The 18857-nt window shown below is 39.9% G+C and overlaps 1 protein-coding gene across 1 annotated transcript in view; it reads right to left on the bottom strand.

Moving 5' to 3' along the window:
* The window catches only part of unc5a (unc-5 netrin receptor A), a 173773-nt gene that overhangs the window by 55779 nt on the left and 99137 nt on the right, over positions 1 to 18857 (bottom strand). Inside the window, exons 3-5 of the mRNA XM_088009693.1 lie at positions 4885 to 5028; positions 2225 to 2328; positions 925 to 1105 (exon numbers count right to left, since the gene is read on the bottom strand). Coding sequence (XP_087865819.1) covers positions 925 to 1105; positions 2225 to 2328; positions 4885 to 5028 — 429 coding nt within the window. The remainder of the gene's footprint in view (positions 1 to 924; positions 1106 to 2224; positions 2329 to 4884; positions 5029 to 18857) is intronic.

Genomic DNA, 18857 nt, shown 5'->3' with positions numbered 1-18857 from the left:
AAAGCATCAAAAGACCAATAAACACAGCAAACTGGTGTTGAAAGTCGCTGACATTTTAACCAGTGTTAGGTTAAAAAAGCAATAGCGAATGCTTAAACACCAGACTAAACTGACAGGCCGAAGCGATGAGAGTCTTAATGAGTATAAGCCCATGGTAACTCTAGAATACGCAGAGATTGAGCGATCAAGTTGGAGACAATGTCCAGAAATGTTAGAGCGACTGGCATCGAGATTCACTCTCCAGCAGGACAACGACCCAAAACATACAACCAGAGCTACATTTAAATTAAAGTATGCTCATGTGCTAGAATGACCTAGTCAAAGTCCAGACTGAAACCCAGTTGAGAATCTACAGAGAGACTCAAAAAACGATGTTCAAAGATGCTGTTTAACTGAGCTTCAGCTAATTTGCAAAGCAGAATTGAAAGAAAAAAAAAAAAAAACTGGTAGAAACAAACCCCAAATGACTTTCAGCTGCAGTCGCATAGAAAGGCGGTTCTACACAATGTGACTCGGGGGGATTGAATGCAAACACTGCCAGACTTCTCCTATTTTCATTTGAATAAAGATTATAAAGTCATGGATCACTTTCCTTCATCGATGCTGTGCTAGTTTGTGTCGTTCTATCCGATAAGGTACCAATAAAATACACTGACGTTTGTGGTTGTAACACAACAAAATGAGAATAAGTTCAAGGGATATGCATCCTTTAGTGGGCTCTGCAACTGCGCAATGGACAAAAAACCTGCAACCCGGTATGTTTCATCCATGGGAGCACACAGAGGTTAATGTGGAAATGTGGAATACAAGAAGAAAGTAAACATGAAATGATTCCTTTGGGCAGTTTCTCGGTTTGCATAATTTGAAAAAAAAAATTGCACCCAGAAGATTTAACATCTGCTAAAAGAAGATATCGTGACCTACCATAGACCAGGACCGTGGCGGAGTTGCTTTTGCGGCGAGCAACGATGTTTTTGGCCACGCACGTGTAGTTGCCCGTGTCCAAAAGGCGGGCTTTTTTGATGACAAGATTGTTGTCAGGTGTGATGAAAAAATTGGGGTCACTCAACGGGTCGAGCACGTCCTCGTTCCTCTGCCACTCCACCTGAAAAACATATTTCCACGGTCAGAACTCGGCTCAGATCAACAGAAACGCGCTCTGCGGCGAGCAGATATCATGTAGAGGACAGTCTACGACATGCAAAACAAGGACACGAAGGCCGGTTTGGTGCTGGGAACAAATTTTACTCGTATAGCCAACTGATTGGAAAATGTATTACTTTATACTGTGAAGAGAGCCGCTTTTATTTTGCAGCTGCTGGTGGCCTGTGAGCAAAGCCAATCATGCTCTGGAGTGCCTTCGCTTCTCTTTCAGAAGACAAAATTGAAGTTATTCCCGTCCTGGTGTATTCACGGACAGGCTCGCTTGTTTTGCTGCTCTCACTTGACCCCGTGCCGTCTCCAGAGAAGCGATGGTATGGCAGCATTGTTGCTGGTATTACTGCCAGTTGCGATACGCCGTATAATTGGGCTTTCTTCCTCTTGCGCGCGCTATCTCTGCTTTCTCCCGCGGTGACTTCTGCTCTGATGTTCTTTTCTGTTGAACCGCGGTTGGCACCTTCCTTCCCATTTCTCTCCAAACAGTCCCTGCACTGTCGAGCTGTGATTGGCTTGTCTGCTGGCTCTCGTCTCTGGGCTGTCTGAGCTAGCAGCCGAGGCTCCTGTTGTGTTGTTATTAGAGCAGTTAGTGCCTATCTGGGACCGGGGAGGATGCAGCACATGAGGTGAAACAGCTGGCACCACTCTGGCCCTCTAAACACACACCGGCAAAATATGAGAGGGGAGAGAAAGCGACGCAAGCAGAACAAGAGAGGAGAGAGACAGAACGAGATAAGGAGAGAGTGAGACAAATAGAGCCATTCATTATGGACGGGCCTTTAGAGATGCCAAATGGGGAGTGAAGCCTCCGAGCCCATCCTGAGTGATGTGACGAGATGATGTGATGTATGGCTTCTCAGAGATGTGGAAGCGATCATAAATCAATAACAGGGAATAATTAGAGGTGTAATTTATCCATACAGGGATGGTTGTTCCCTCGGAGATGCAGCAAAGTCACTTTTTGCTCTTTGCCCCCTCCCTTCTCCCCCACCCGCCTTCTAGGAGAGGAAAGAGTAAAACGATGCTGGATGTGAGCCTATAAATATCTTCTGTATCTGTGTCTCACCTCGGCTTGTGGCACTCCCTCGGGGGGATGGCAGTGCAGTAACACCTCCTGGTCCAATGCCACCTCTTTACCCTGCGGCTCCTCCTCAAAGTTTTTTCTCAGGTCTTGCACAAAGAAAGACGGGGAGAGGAAACACAACCAATTAGGATGTTTGTTAGAGCTCATGACATTTGAAAGAAATCCTTTGAAAAAAACAAAAAAGCCCAAAAACAAACTGGGTCTGGTGATGTTTTTTAAATTCCAGCCCCTGAAATGTTCAACCGTGGCCTCGTGTCGCACTCCAGTTGGCCTCTAAGCCACAGTGGAATCAGTGGCACCAACCATGTTGCTTATTACAGGCTGCCTGGCTGGTTCGGAGATGTTTGTCTGCTGCCAGAGGGACCTGCGCTGAGCAAAAGCAATTGCATTACCCCTTCCTCCCACCCAGCCTCCCCCCTCGCCACCCCCCAGCCTCAGGCAGCCTCCGGCCCCCATCTGTGTGTCGGCTTGGAGCAGCCGCACGAAAACAATGCCCCAAGGCGCCTGGACAAGAGCTCCTGCAAAGCCCGCCCGGCTGCGCGGGGGCTTCACTTTATGTCTCATTGAGCAATCTTACAGTTGCATCAAGCCCTGCAATATATTTGTCTGTAAACCCCAGCTGTGAGTTGCACAGGTAGAAGTGGCTCGGCTTTTTTCGTCTTGCAGGAGGCGGGAGAGGGAATAAACGCAGGTCTGTTTGGACCGGATGAGACAGGCAGGCTGCCGATAGCTGGCGGCTCGGTGCAAATTTGATGTGTTCAACCCCGTGTTTTGACTCAGAGCAAAGCAATGTGTTATCGTGTTTGCGAGGGGCTGAGGGTGAATTCCTTTAAACGGGATGTTCAGCCTGTCCTGACCGATCACACTGGAGGAAACGTTGAGACAAGCGGAGAGTTTCATGACATTTAATTTAATTAAAGCAGATAAAAGGGGACTGGAGGACACTCGAGACGTAACAGCTCTAGAAAGCTCTAAAGTATGCGAGTGTAAGTGGGGTGCGGATAAATATTGGAAATGTGTCCTGATGCATGGCTATTAAGGCGTGTGTATGTCCTTATCTTACATCTATCTGACTTTGTTAAGATCCCCAACAAGGGTAGATAATGAATGTGTGTTTTCGAAAAAGCCTTGTGGTTTGGAGCCTGCGCTGCATTTGCCTGTGTCTGGAATAATACATATTTATGTGGGAATTAATAGGCAGAATGCTGTAAAATGCTCAAATGTAAAATGGCTCCTTCTAATAAAGCTTTTGAGGCGGCGGCGAGGGATGCGCCTGTGTTCCCCAGGCAGATTTATGATTGCTGCACAGCAATAAATTTCAATTCTGTTTTTATTCAAGTTACTTTCACAGGGATCATTGCTGATATACTGTAGCTCGTGAGAAATATGCTCATGAATACTTAAATCTAGTGTTCCACTTTTTCCCCTTTTACCCCCCATTTTTTGCCTTTCTTCCTGCAGTATTCAGAAATGTTCATTCAATAATCAGAATCACAGGAACAAACATTCTGCTATCCCTAAAACTTCTTCACATTTTTGTCCAATACAGCCACAACTTCTAATGGATTATTTAGATTTTTTTTTTTTTAGCTAGACCACTTGAAAATATTACATAATATTGAGGTTGAAAAACATTAATAGTTTTCTTTGCATGTTTTCTGGCCTTCTTGTACTCCTAAATATAACTCAATGCAATAAGTTTTCTCCCAATGTCGTCATTAAGGACGCAGCAGATGAGTCTTTTTGAGATTTAAAAATCAGGTTTTAATAAATGAATACATCCAGCATTAAAGAAATCTCTAAAACTTTATTTTAATCAATAATCAAACAGAACCTAAACTGAGAGGCAGAGCAAGCAGAGCATCAATCAGTCATACATGCCACAAATCTGGTCCTTATGAAAAAAAAAAAAAAAGTCACGAGAAGTTTTCTCTTCAATTTCACACAAATCATGTAGAGGATACATCAAACATGTGAAAGACTTGGTTAAATAAGACCAACACTAAACTATGTTTACACTGTTCTGTGTAGCAGAAAATTAAAACCACACATAACCCTAAAAATGCCATCGATGGAAAATGGATGGGATGAGAACAGGGCCATCCAGGCGGTCCGACGCTGTGAAATAGTTGAAACTGGGTTGGAGGTTCACCTCCTACAGCAGCAATACGATCCTGAACAAACATCCAAAGTTACAGTGGAAAGTTTTAGATGAAAGCATCCTGGTCGTCCAGAAGGACAGAGTCAAAGTCAGATCAGATAAATTCAGCGTTTCTATTTTCCTATATGTACGCTAAAATGTTTTCATGTGCCACATAAATAGACTGAATTGAACTAAATAGGATCTGCAGAAAGTCACCTGCCCTGTCACCTGAAATCCCAACAGAATAAGTTTTAATTTGAGGCTAAAACACAAAAAAGTGAGTATTAACACTTTTACAGGGGGCACTATAGCTTAATTTTAACAACTCTACGATTGAGGTCGCAATGATTTTTCAAACTAATTGTTAAATAAGAGTCAGTCCATGTCTGTCCCTGTTCTGATCCTAAGCTCTTATTACACCTAGGCATGCAAATGTGAGCACCTTGTTAAGAAACCCATGCATTCGTAATGACAGTGAGATCGCTTTAAGTGCACTCACAAGCAATCCTGATGTACGCTTTCTGGCTCTTCTGCGTTCCAGTGGTGCTCCAGGCGACACACTGACACCAGTACTCATCGAGGCCGAAGATCTTCTCCACCTGCTGCCTGGTGATCTCAATCGTCACCTGCATGACCGGCAACGCTGCAAAGCAGGGACAGACATAACAGCATCATGAATCACCCACATCAGCTTGTCGTGAGAGCAGCAAAAAGTTAAACGGCTGGGTTTTGTACTTTGAGTAATTAGACAATAAAGCGAGGCAGAATAAACAAGCAGACAAGCATAATCCTATATAAACAGAGGGCTTGTTAACGGAGGAAAATGAGACGACAGCCTCACAGCTACCCTGCTGTAAATCTGGAGGGCGTTAAAATGGCAACAGTTGGGAAGGAACACCGGAGCGCCAAACAAACGCTGGAAACAAAAATATATCCAGCGTCGCCCGCCTCCCTCTATCATCAAATCTAAGACGGGAGGAAGAGTTCAATTTGTGGAGCATTTCTACAACAGCGCAGAAGTAAGAGATGCAGCTGTAACACAAGGTAAAAATAGCTTTATTGCTTTTCTGCCAGAACGGACTGACAAGTCTTCTCTAAATAGAGCAAAATTGGGACAAAAACCATCCTGCCAAACTGACAAAACACTATAACGTTGTCACAAGCTTATCTGAGTTTAGAAATCTTTCATTTCATTGTCGTCCGATGTTATATATATATATCCTCTATATGAGCTGCGACCTTGCCCCCACTCCCATTTTCACCCATGTCTCTTTACCTCGATAGAATAAGACGGGAGATTGCAATGTTTTTCTTGAGCTTTCCGCTTTCGCTCCGTCTTCTATTTTCTGTTTGGGAGACAGTCGTTCATCTGACAGTTGCAATGGAAACCGGAGGCCGACCGAAGGGAATGACTCAGACAATTACATTCAGATTCAGTGGGGGACCTCTCTTTGATGGCCATTTGCATAAAAGCACTTTGAGACTCCTCCACGCCCCTCACACTCCTGATGTGTCTGAACTGATCATTTGCTGCTCCAATCTGATGCGGGAGGAAGTGGCACCTGCCACAATAACAAACACATACGTTCGGCCTATTTTAAAATCTGCAACACAACAACAAAAAAAAAAAAATAATAATAATATGGTGACTTTTGGTTTCTGTTGCAGAAAAAGCGGTGGCTCTGTCGCCGACTCAGTGATAAGTAGCTGTGAGGGTCACTGGCAGACGGCCATGTATTCCTATCTAAGTGCAGTAGATTTTTCTATATGTGATCACAGTGAATGTGACTACATGTGCTGTGAATCCAGCCCTGAAGCACCACTAGGAGCGTCAACAACAACCCATGCTGTCCGTCGGATTTCACCAACTTTGTTCACCAGCAACAGCTAATTTGACAAACAGAGTAGAGGGTTATTTTTGCATATTTATTTCTTCTCTTAATGCTGCCGATAAGTGTCAGAAATTGAGATTCATTTAAGAAACAAAACAAAAACAAAACAAATGCATTATTTAGAGCCTCCATTTACTCTCTTTTTGTCTCTTTGAAGTCGAGCTTTTTGGAGGAGAGTGTTTGTGTGCTGACACGAGTCTGCAGCCGGAGAGTTTGACACAGGCTGAGAGAGCGCCTAAAAGCTAAAACAAATGGCTAAAGTAACAAAATGGGCACTACAGAGAATGAACAAATGGAGCAGAAGAAATCCAGCTTTCTCTTTTCTGCAAATCAGCATTACACCTGCATCCAGCTTTCCATGCTGAATATAAAAACTAACAAGCGGAACAACTTTTATGTTTGCCACTTGATAATTCCGTATCATTTTGCAAATTACGCATAATAAAAAAAATGAATCTGAAAATCCTGAAACCAGGTCTAGCATTAGGAGTACACTGAGTCATTGCTCGGCTTTTTAAAAATTCCCAACCTGAGCGGAAAATGAATTGGCTTTCTTGCTCCAAATACAATAGCTGCCATTATAAATTAGTTATTGACACGACTCATAAACTTCTTACATGATACAAGAGAAAAAAAAAACTGCTGATGTAAAGCAAGGCCTTAAATCTACATTTCAAATTAACTTCTTAGAAATCCTCTCAGCCTTGGATGTTAAGTAGAGAAAAACATCTGATGGCTCTGATTTACACCGAGCTCTCAGCAGCTTATGTGTGCAAAACAGAGAGCCATACCTGAATACATACATTTAAAATCTGGCCCTGACTGCCATTCTGAGCTCTGCATATACCATTTGATTAATGCAAACCTTCTTATTCGCTCCGAGCTGGAGGGCAAAGGGACCACAGATCCGTTTGGACATGGATAGCATGAACAATAGCAAGCTGAGGTGAGAAATCCTAAGAAGAGCAATTTGAAGCTCTGCTTGCCAGGCTAATTGCATTCTGTTTCCTTATCTCTTCCTGTCTCTATAATTACCTGCTTTCTGTGTCTGACACCTTCCAGTAACACCCCTCTGAGTCACTCTGTCCAATTTCACTCCAATTAATAAGAGGGACAAAACAACCTCATCACTTATAGAAAAAAAAAGCCACTTAATAATAGTTGGATGGGGTATATTTTATGCATCTTTTTTTTTTAAGTTTACCTCTTTTGAAGATGAAAGATACAAACTTTTTGATAGTTACTGAAAGAAGGCCAGTTCAGAAACTACTTTATAAAAAAAATAATAATAAAAAAAAATAAATAAAAATAAATAAATAAATAAATAAATAAATTATCCTCACAACTATGGTTAATACAAACTTATAATAATCTGCTAAGCAGCCTCTGATGTTTCAGTGTTTTTAAAAAAAGGGAAGCGAAATTTTACACGTTTTCTCCTGCACTTAACATTCTTGTTAAATGATAATTAAAACATGACACGATTCCCTCAGCCTTCAGTTTGATCTGCGGCCCATTTATAAATGAGCTCAAATCCCAAACCTCAGTAAAATTACAGTGAAAAATTTAAAGGGTGATTATGTGATTGACACCACAGGAATCCTGGGCTTACAGCTGGAACCCCGGTGAGTTAATTTTTATTGGAGCGCAAGGGGCAACTTAGTGGGCTGTGCTCAGCCATGATATGTTTGCCTCTGTAGCGCTGCAAGGAAATTTAGAAGAGGCTGACAAACAGGAAACAAAACAGCTTGAATCCAATATCTAAAGCATGAGAATGAGCTTCTCTGGCAACGTCCTCACAGACTGTTAACAAAACCACTAAATTCAGATTCAGCTTTTCGCCCTTGACATTTCTGTGTTCCAGTGAACTCGTCTGAAATTTCCTGGTTTTATTAAAGCGTTGTTGTGTCGCTCGGTCAAACAGCTGACAATGAAGAGACCAAAGGTGACAATGCTAAGATCAACGAGAAATGTACAGTATACTAACTTTCAGTCATCTTTGCAACATGCATATAAGTGCTTGGATCCAGTATTTGGTAGAATATTTTGTATTTCAGTTTCATGCATTAAAAGTCTTAAAACTATCTTTGGCCAATTTGATAAACTTTCACTAGACCTTAATGATATAATGTGGTGCAGATTTTAGTGACAGCGACGCAACATTCATGGAGAGCAGAGGAGATAAGATGATGATATGAACGAAGGTTTGAAAAGTTCGGATTAATGGTCATAATTATTGCCACTGCAATATTCCAAACTGTTTTGTAGCTGAATGTTTTCCTCCTAAGGTGCAAACCAATTTTTATAGTTTACATTTTATAAATGTATAAGGGTAAGGTTTAAATTTTTTTTATTGAGATGAAAGAGCCTATACAGTTTCCTCCAGTCCTATATGAACAACTTCTTAAGGAAGGACCTACTTACTATTACTACTACTACTAATAATAATAATAATAATAATAATAATAATAGTAAACACTACGGGATGCACGGTTAATTTTACAAGCTAGTATCAACTTGTTAGATTCCAAATAATATTTTACAAAAACCAAAACGACTAAAAAGACATAATCTTCTGACACATTACCAACAATCTTCAGAGACATATGTTAAGATATTTGTTTCAAATGTATGTTCTGGCTAAATGAAAATAAGAAAATTTAAGTTTGCTAAGTTATAACATCAGACTAGCCATTCTTACCTGAGGTTAAAAATAAGCTTTGAAATTGTTTTCCATCTGTTTACAGCAATATTAAAAGTAAACATCTGCTTCCACTGTTAGAAAGTTTTAAATGCTACTGAAAATACTTTTTTTTCAAGAATAAATGCTTTTAAAGATTTTAAAATATCTTTGATTTTAGCTGGTATACAGTGTTTTTTTGTTTTTTTTGCCAACACAGAGCATCTACTATGGAGATGTTGTTTTCCCTACAAAGCAAGAGCTCATATACTGGAGGTAAAACAACATATACATCAGAATCTGCTTTAAACTCCGTCTTTATGAGATAGAAATACCAAATAAAAAAAAAAAAACAACACTGGATGGTTCATTGACTTCTTAGTGTGTTCTTGTTTTAAACGAGACCCTAAAATCCACCGATAATCTTTACATTTTCTGTCACCCTGGCACCAGAAGCAACAGTCCCCCCTTTGTTCTGTGTTTGTCAGCAACATGGTGTCCTGCAGGCTTGCTTATAATTTCTCCTCCTTGTTGGCTCTTTAATGACTTTGTCAGCATATCACATGCAAAATAAAAGGATGTAGCATTTTGTGTAGTAAACATGCAAGACACACTTTATATCTCTCAACGTTGCAACAACTTGTTTTTCTTCACTCAGCAGAGCAGAGCAGAGCAGAGCAGAGCATGCCATTGTATGTGCCTACATACAATTCACATTTATTATAAAACCAATGTGAAGGGTTTGCAGTATAAATATCAGGACCAAAATACAGCTTGCAGTCTCTAATACCCAACCAGAAATATGAATATAAGCAATATGAACGGGGAGAAAGACGTGAACTGACTGTGTTGTTCTTTGTCCTTTATGTGAGCAGGCACTGGCTGTTCATGCTCTGCAGACACAAACGATCGTTCATATGACCAGTCAAGAGCAACATTTCCATCAGAACTGATTCACAACAGGTATTTCCATCTGCCAAACTACATATCAGCTCTTTCCTGAAAAAGTGAGGATAAATTTCACTTGTGTAATGACTTTTTCCCAACTTCAAATCCACAGGGCTTTCCTACTGTGGCCCTGTAGACATGTCGATGGAAATGTGAGTGACACCTTAAGTTTGACTGCTGAAGACATGTAGTAACAACCAGGAAATTTTAGACAGTGTTTAAGAGTTAGTGAGAGAATCACATCTCAAATCCAGGTTGTCTCGAAAGAGAGAAAGAAAACTTGCAAAAAAGGAGCGTCAGTAAAAGCTTTTGGGCCACGGGGTCGGGTTAAAACACTCTGTTTTTCCTCCAGACAGCCGCAGTTGTAAGAAGACCAGAGTAGATGCAGAGCGGCTGAGTTCATGAATAACCTGACCTCACATTTGTATGATGCCGCTTTTTTTTTTTTGCAAAGTTGTCCAGCAACAGAATTCAATCTAACACTAGATCGACTTGCACACACACAAAAGACGCGTCTGCGTTCGTTTTATTGTGTTCAGACAGCGAAGGCAGCGACATTATTTACACATGCACCCCATTCAAATGTGTGAGGAGTTAACAAAAGGAAGGAGGTCATGCTGTCAGCGCTCGGACGCCTTTCTCCGGATGTGTGTGTGTGTGTGTGTGTGTGGGCAGGAGGAATCTTCCCCTGAGCCAACAGGGGCTCAACACACACGGGGTAAACATCCCTGGACTCAATCCTGGGTGAGTCGATATTGGGCTTGTCTGAGTGCAGGACTTTATTTTTCTCCCCCTCACTCTTGTTTTTGCTGGCTCTGACCTCAATTCCATAGGGGTCATTTGCTTATCAAAGGCAAGGACTGGAACTTACAGGTCCTGAGTGTGTGTTCATTGTGAGCAAGGAAATTCAATTAGGCGATGCCCCCTTCTGTGTGTGAGGGTAGGACTCATCAGTGGATATAGGAGGATTAGGGCTGGGTGAGTCTACATCAGGGCCGTGCACCGTTTTCAAGGAAAAGAGTTCACAATGGTTAAGGCGAGACATCACAGGCGAACGCTTTTACGAATGAACTGTCTGCACATCCTGGCAACAAGTCAAAAGTAAACTGGAAGTGTGCTATTTCCTCTCTTGGATCTTCTTTCAAACAGATGGTATCGGTGTCATCGCCGTCACCTCAGGTTCCCAGAGCTTGCTTTCAAAGTCACTAACAATGCAATTATCTGCAAAATTTAGCTCTGATAGAGGTAAGACGCCCAGACACCAGGTCAAAGCGTCAGAAACAAGTTTGGAGCTAAAATGACAACAAAAAAGCACAGATACACACCAGCTTGTGCTGTATTTGTAATGTGTAAAACTGAGGGTTTGTGTGCTATTTCCATTTTAAAATTCTTAATATTTTTTCAGGGTGAAACTTTTCAGCCAATAATGGGCCTTTTTTATTCACGTCTCCAGATGAACTTTGTGCCTTCAAGATGAAGATGATGGCAAATGAGGAATGACTGGTTACCATTTTCATTCAGAAGTGCCTTAATTCTTCATGGCAAACATTCAAGAAATCATCAGAAACCTTGACCAGAAATGGTCTTATAAGTGGACAAGATGGGATCAAACACGTCTCTTACTTGTATTTTTTTGTCTTGAGGTATGGTTACTAGCGCACCGAAGTACAGTAACATTTCATCCAGAGAATTGTTCGAGAAACAATCCCGTTAAATCCTGCAGCAGGCAGCCATCAGAAGATGGCTGAACTGTGTTCATGAGGAACACAGTTTATAACAATACTTAGCTAAGCTATGCTATTTAAATAATGCTCAATTGTCACTGAAAGGCCCAGAATGGGCCAAGAAATCTCTGTCACCATTATAACCATCACCACCAGTTTGAACAATTGGTACGAGGCAGGAGGGACCCATGCGTTCATGCCATTTAGGTCAAACTCTGACCTTTCCAGATTAATGTTGCAGCTGACATTAAGACTAATCTGACATTCATCCACGCAACTGCTGCTCGCTGGATATTTTCTCTTTTCTCTGTCAAAAGATGAATCTGGGTGAAGTTCTGAATAGGTCAGAGGTTTCTGAAAGACTCACACCAGCAACTCTGGCCCCAAGAACAAAGTTACTATCAAGTTGCTTAAGATCCCCTTTCTTTCTCACTCCGATGCTCCAATTCAGAAAATCGTCTTTACCATATGAGATGCCTGAAGTCTATTGAGTTTCTGAGATGTGACCTTGGAATGTTTTTCGAGGTCCCATTTTTTGAGCACAAAGCTCTTTGTCATGGTGAAAAAGGAGCTGAGCTGAAGTTCTTAATTTACATCGCAAACTTTTCTCATGATTATCATGATTAAAAGAACAAGCTCCTGGATAAATGTAGCTGAAACGAGCTTCCTCTGAAGGGTTAGTCGATTAAGTCTTAGTAATGGCACATGATCTGAGTTATGTTTGGGATGCTGGGAGAAGAGCCATTGCTTCATTGCACTGAAAGGAAACGTCCCGTATCTGATTTACATTCAAGTTTCTCTGTATGCAGAAAACCTGAGCGAGATCCAGAACTTGCTGGATAGATTAGACATAAACATAAACAGGCTTTATTGTCTTTTAACTGTACATTTAAAATGTCCATATTGAGCAAAATCTCTTTGCAAGACTCCAATAATAGTAAAATAAATACACCGTGGGATCCTCAATGAACACCTAGAGACTGACACTGAGCTTCCCTTTGTGTTGAATTAGAGGTTTACTCCTTAAGAATTTATGTATTTATTTTAAGGAAGCAAACTTACTTAAGCAAACTAGTTTTGAAGACTGTGCAGGAACCTTGTGTGAGTATTCAAAAGGTAACCTTGGGTCACAGAGCCAAGGGTATTACTGCCTTTTGATCAAGTCTTCAAACTTCCATTACCATGTAAAGTAGCACAATGATGGGTGGCCTATGCTAGCTGACTCCAAGGAGCTCACAATGGCAGGTGCTGCCATAAGTGTCTGTCTCCTAACAAGGATAGCACGGCCTTCTGAGTGAAGCATGGCTCTATTAAACAGCTAAGAGAGGAAGGAGCGGAATGGGCGGGGCCAAAACACGCACCGGGTTCACCGGGAACACACCCGGACCTTCCGTTCAGGGCTGCCGGCAGGACAGTGTTCTGGGTCAAGGCTCTGCCTCCGGTTATGACCGGCTTTTCAAGAGCTTCTTTTGATTGAGCTGTCCATTTTCCACAATGAATGCACACTGCAAGGCCCCTGCTGATGGACTGAATGTCGTTACAGATTATTCATGGCTGACAAACATGAGCGCAGGTAGTGCTCCAATCAATCCGGAGAGGTTCAGTCCAATGCCACTCCAAGGAGACCGACGAGCATCGATTGCAAACTGAAAAGAATAAATAGTGTTGGCTAGGAGAAACTCTAATGGAGGCTACAGTATGAAATACCTCCTCAGATAATCTGACAGGTCTCCAGGAGGATCTCAGAAACATGAAAGATCATTTTTATCCAGACAACATGGATATAAATTTTAAGTAAATCAGAATTAATTAAATTAATACAAAAAGTGAAGCTTTTTTTTGTATTAGTGAATATATCAGTTAGGAAATCAGACTGAAGTGTTATTTTCTGAAATTTCACAGAGTAATTAATATTAGTTTTGGTTTCAAATGTGGCGCTAGAGTTGGACCTATGAGGTGGATGATTTCTCATGAAAACATTGAGTCAAATGTGAACAGTCTCCAAAAAATTCTGCACATGGAGAAGATACGAGCAACATAATGCCTAAAATATCTCACAAATGATCAGGCAACTTGTAATATGGCCATAGGATGCATAAAGAATGATAACTCCTCATGGTCCATAAAGAGATAGAAATGGTTTTAAAAAATAAACGATGTAATATAAGCCATGTCTAAGGAAAAAATTATTTGGAGAAATCATAATCTGGAGTTCTTCTAGGATGGGTTTAGGAAAAGTGAAAATGAAAAACTGCCTTTTAGTCTAACAACTTATTTGTGCAAAAAAAAAAAAAAAAAAGAAGAAAAGTTTAGCTTGTTATCAGCACAAAGTTTGAAAGCCAGCCTCTGAAATTCATCTGGGAGCGTTAATGAATGTAGTGTGGGTAATTTGTTCATGTGTGAAGGAACTGTTAATGCTAAAGAAAAAAATAAATACAAACTTTTTTTTTGGTTTAAGATATGTTATCTGGAAATTGTCTTTCTCAGAACAGAGGAATTACTTTAATTTTAAAAAGGCAAATGCCGAAGCACTTTTACCATGTTTTACAGCAGCTTGGAGACAGACAGATATTATACTTGTAAAAGTATTTATACTCCTTGATGTTTTCTTTTTTTCACATTTTGTCTCATTACACCCACAAGCATCAATTCACTTCAGACCTACAAATGGATGGACAAGAATGTGCATCCATCTGTTCTGAAATGAAAGGGTAATCATTCATAATTTCAAACATTTTTTCCCCCACAAATAAAATTTCAAAAAATGTGGCATACGTCTTTGTTAGGCAACCCCAATTCGATGCTTTATAGAACCACCTATCAATGTAATAATAGCAGGAGTCATTTTGGTGTACGTCTCATCAGCTTGCACATCTAGAGGCTGAAATTTTCCTCATTTTTCTTTGTAAAATGGCTAAAGTCCATTTAGAGCGAAACATCAAATTTCAAGTCTTGTCACATATTCTCAATTGGATTTAATGCTGAGTTAAAAAAAAAAAAATCTAAAAAATGATTTTTATCTATAAACTTGAAGGAGAAGCTGGCTCAGTGCATTTTGGCCTTGTGTGCTGGATTTTATTTAGGGGTATATGAGTTAACGAGGGTTAAGACCAAAGATTTTATGTTTCTAAAAGCCAACTATGGCATTTCTCCCACTTTCTTCACCATATGTGCTACTTTATGTTGTTTTTCACACAAGAATCCCCCCAAAAAACACATTTAAGTTGATGGTGATAATGTAAAAACTATGAATAAGTTCAAGCGGTGCGGATACTTTTGCAAGCTACAGTCTGTTCCTGCAGTCCTGTGCTCCCTTACCGTATTTTGTGTCTGATTTATATGACGGGTTGAATTAAACTCATCTGTGTGTAATTTTTCCATGTGTATCAAGCCTCTGAATATTTTCTCTGCTAAGCTCATATTTGTGAGCAGATGTCTTTAGAACAGTCAGGTAAACAAACCAATTATTTATCATCACACAAACAGACGTAATCTGACTCATGTTCAAATATAAAAGATGGCACACAGCCCTATTGACTGTTCTTTCATTCATGCTTTTTTTCCCCCATGTTTGTGTGACTGAGTTTGCTCATATTATAAGTCTAAGCATGAACTGCACTTTTTGTGCTTTCTTTATGTGCATATTCAAGACTTGGCAGTGTGGAAAAAGAGTTTGAGTGCTCAACTGTCCAAGCAGAAATCCAGAAATGTCACCCATTGAAAATGTTTGGCACATCGTGAAAGAAGAAATTGTTGCAAAGCAAGCCGTAAATCCTGAGTTGCTTTATTCTTTTTAGCAAGAGTAGAAAATATTTCATTTTTGCAGATGAGGTAATTAATTTTCAGATCCTAAATGAATGAAGTATAAACATGAACCTGCGCCTTCTACTTCTTGTTCATGTTTTCAGATAAAAAAACAACAACAAAAATACAGAAAACAGCTTTTTAGAATGAGCGAAATTAAAACAAATAACCTTAAACTTTGCATGTATCTATTGATATCCAACTGCTTGATTTTCCTTATTATAATCTTCTGCTAACCACTTGTACTTTACTGTTTAGGCTTTTGAATGGTCTTACTCTGCAAATGCTTTACAGAGTCAGAAAATTTATGTATAATATCATAACTACAGAATGTTAGCTATGCCATAAAGTTTCAAGAACAAGAAGTTTCCAAAAAACGTTTCGACTTCAAACATATAATTATCAAGAAGAGATGAAACAGACACAATGAAGTCTTTCCTCAGCAGTATTTGAAGAAATAAAATGTTCCCTGAACAAAACTGTGACACTTTGAGAGAGCATGCGGTTTAATGCTGTAGCAGAATCAATATTCTTTGCAATCAAAGTGACTATAATATGATATGCTATTAAACTGCTTCCAAATAGTTTTTGAGTTGCCCGTTTGTTCTGATGGAGAAAAATAGTAAAGACTTTTCACTGATGAAACTGACAGATGGATACAAAAGCACAGAAGAAGATTCCACCATGTTTACATTATTTGTGTGGCAGCATTTTGGGTTTTTGTAACAGAATCTGTGACACAGTGACAGATAAGATTCAAATGATCTGTGAGCAACATGAGCCGCGTAACGGTTGCTCGACATCCTGGTCCTCAGGGCCGATTGTCCTTCGTACATTAGATGTGTCTCTGCTTCAACATGCCTGAATCAGGTAACAAGTGAGGCTTAACTGGACTCTGTAGAAATTGCATGCTCAGGAGGCAGTTTAGCCATTTTATTCATGGTTGAAGAAAACGGTTGAATTGCCTCAATTTTCAACCGTCGACCAAAAGGACTGGATGTAAAAGTCACAGGTCAGAATTTGAGACTTTGTTTTAAAATTATGAAAGCACGAAATGAGAAAGCTCGCATTTTCCAAAAATCTTGTCTTTTGTATGCGTAAGATAAAGAAAAGGCTTATCTCCATACGCCAGAATCAAAGAAGCATAAACGAGACTGCAATACTTTACACAGATAGTAGATTGTTTAAACACAATTTGAGTCATTTAAACAAAACAAAAAGTAGGATTTTTCATTTTATAAAAATCTTTTATAACCTCATTCTCATCAACCCAAGAGTTAATAATGTTTTTTTAAGTTGAATTTCTCATTGAGCCAAAATATTCTGTACAATAAGCAGTTGTTCAAGTTGAATTGATAGGATAGACTAATGTTTCTGTTCATGGTCTGGATTAGTTTGTCTTGTAAAGGACATAAAGACACATTTGTTGTGACTCGGTAACCTATTTTTTTTTCATCAGATTGAAAAAATTGAAAAGTGTAGTTTATATAATATCTTTGAAATAAGGATAAGTATCAGAATATATATAATGGATATAATAAGGAACATTTTTACACCTTCTACATTTTTGTTTTTTTAGAAATCAAGGCAGTTTTACTTGAGATTATTCCACGGCGAGATTGTTGAACCGCTTCTACTCAGAAGAGTGAGATGATCACTTAAAAAAAAAAAAGAAAAGAAAGAAAATCCGTGCCACGTCTGTATGAGACAACAGCACGCCGAATCTCTCAGCAGCTCAGGATGGCGTTGTGTTTCTACCTGCACAGGTGTTCACAGGTTTGAAATGTGATAATGATTTGAATTGAAAAACATCAAAATAGACTTTCTGTGTCACAGAGCAAAGACATCACACGACAGACGTTAAAATCAAGTCTCCACCTGCATATTTCATAATCATGTTTGGTTGCTTGCTAACGCACAAAGGTCACAAGTGATTACATCAAATGGACATTGATTCAAAGCCATGGATTTTTCTATTTACACTGTCCCTCCATAATTAGTTTGCCTAACCTTTTCCGAAACGTTACACACACACACATGTGTGTGCATGCACGATCGCAGAGGTAAGTCTGTGATTTACCACTGCGCCCTTACCAAAGTGCCCTTGTTGTAATTACTCTCCATCCAATATCCTGACCCTGATGATTGGCAAGAGCAGAATGTTCTAGAAGCCACAGTCTTCGGGCAGGAAGTGTCTGGGACCTGCTCCTTTATCTCCCACACACACGTTGTCCTGGCGAGAATGAGAGCACGTCAGAGGCGAGGGCCTTGAGCACTTTGCTTCTGCTTCCATTACACTTTGCGGAGTGGGAGGATCTGATAGAACGTTACCCACATGAAAGCCATGATAATTTGCCCAGACTAACACGTTTCCCTCCTCCCCTGTCTGCCACGGCCTTTGGGTGCTGAGGTAAATAAATAAGGGAAGCTGGAGAAGGTAAACCAGTCTGGCTCCAGTCTGGTTGCGGGTGGCTGATCTGTACCAAACAAATTGCATTACGGTTCTCCCCTCCCTTCCCTCAATCGCTCGGGCCCTCTTGTGCCTTTGGCCGGCAGTGTTGTCTGACTTGAAGAGCAGAGCTTTTTTGGTAATCCAATGAAGGTGTGTAGGCGAATGAAAATACCGAACACAACAAACAGCATTCAGTAAGCAGCCCTGGGGGCGAACAACCACTATGAAGGCCTTCCTCTCAAACATCTTGCATTCTTTCTTCAGCTTGTTTTTGTCCCTAACATAGCCAACAGAAATGTGGATGAAGACTGATACATTAAATACAAAACTTCTCTGTGTTTTTTTTTATGCCTTTCTCTATTTATTGAACACATTATGCTTAACACAACAGCTTCAATATAAAAACCGCTTAACGACAACTAAGCATTATCTGCTCTCATCAAGGGAGTTCAAAGTATAATTGTGTGTGGTCGATGGATGCACTTGGATGTTTTTCTTTTTTGTTTTTATGGAAAGATTTTGAGTTGTTTCAGAAAATATGCAGGGAAGAACAAACACTCCTTAATTGGAAAAGGTAAGTTACAACTAGGCCTGTTACGATAACAAATTTTGCTGAGCGATTAATTGTCTAAAAAATTATTCCGATAAACGATAATATTGTTTCAAGACCTTTTGACACTGATTTAATGGAAATGACTAAATGCATGCGATTTCCTTCCATAGATAGATACACTTTATTTTCAAAAGAACACATAACACTGGAACCAATAATCTAAATAAACAAAACAACCAAAAAGAAAAATAAAATGGATTCTCAGTCTCCATTAACAAAAAACGTACTTGAATAAAAACTAAACATAAAGCCAAAGTGGAAATAAATACTGCATTCAACCAAAAGAGTACAGATTATAAAGTCTGTATACTATATTGCCCTTCAGTAATCACTAGATTTAAATAGATAAGACGGGCATA

This window comes from Poecilia mexicana, unplaced genomic scaffold (genome assembly GCF_051168715.1).
Source record: "Poecilia mexicana isolate PSO_F unplaced genomic scaffold, ASM5116871v1 scaffold_10, whole genome shotgun sequence".
Lineage (NCBI taxonomy): Eukaryota > Metazoa > Chordata > Actinopteri > Cyprinodontiformes > Poeciliidae > Poecilia > Poecilia mexicana.
The sequence above is the reverse complement of the archived record's forward strand: the minus strand, read 5'-3'. Positions and strand labels throughout refer to the sequence as shown.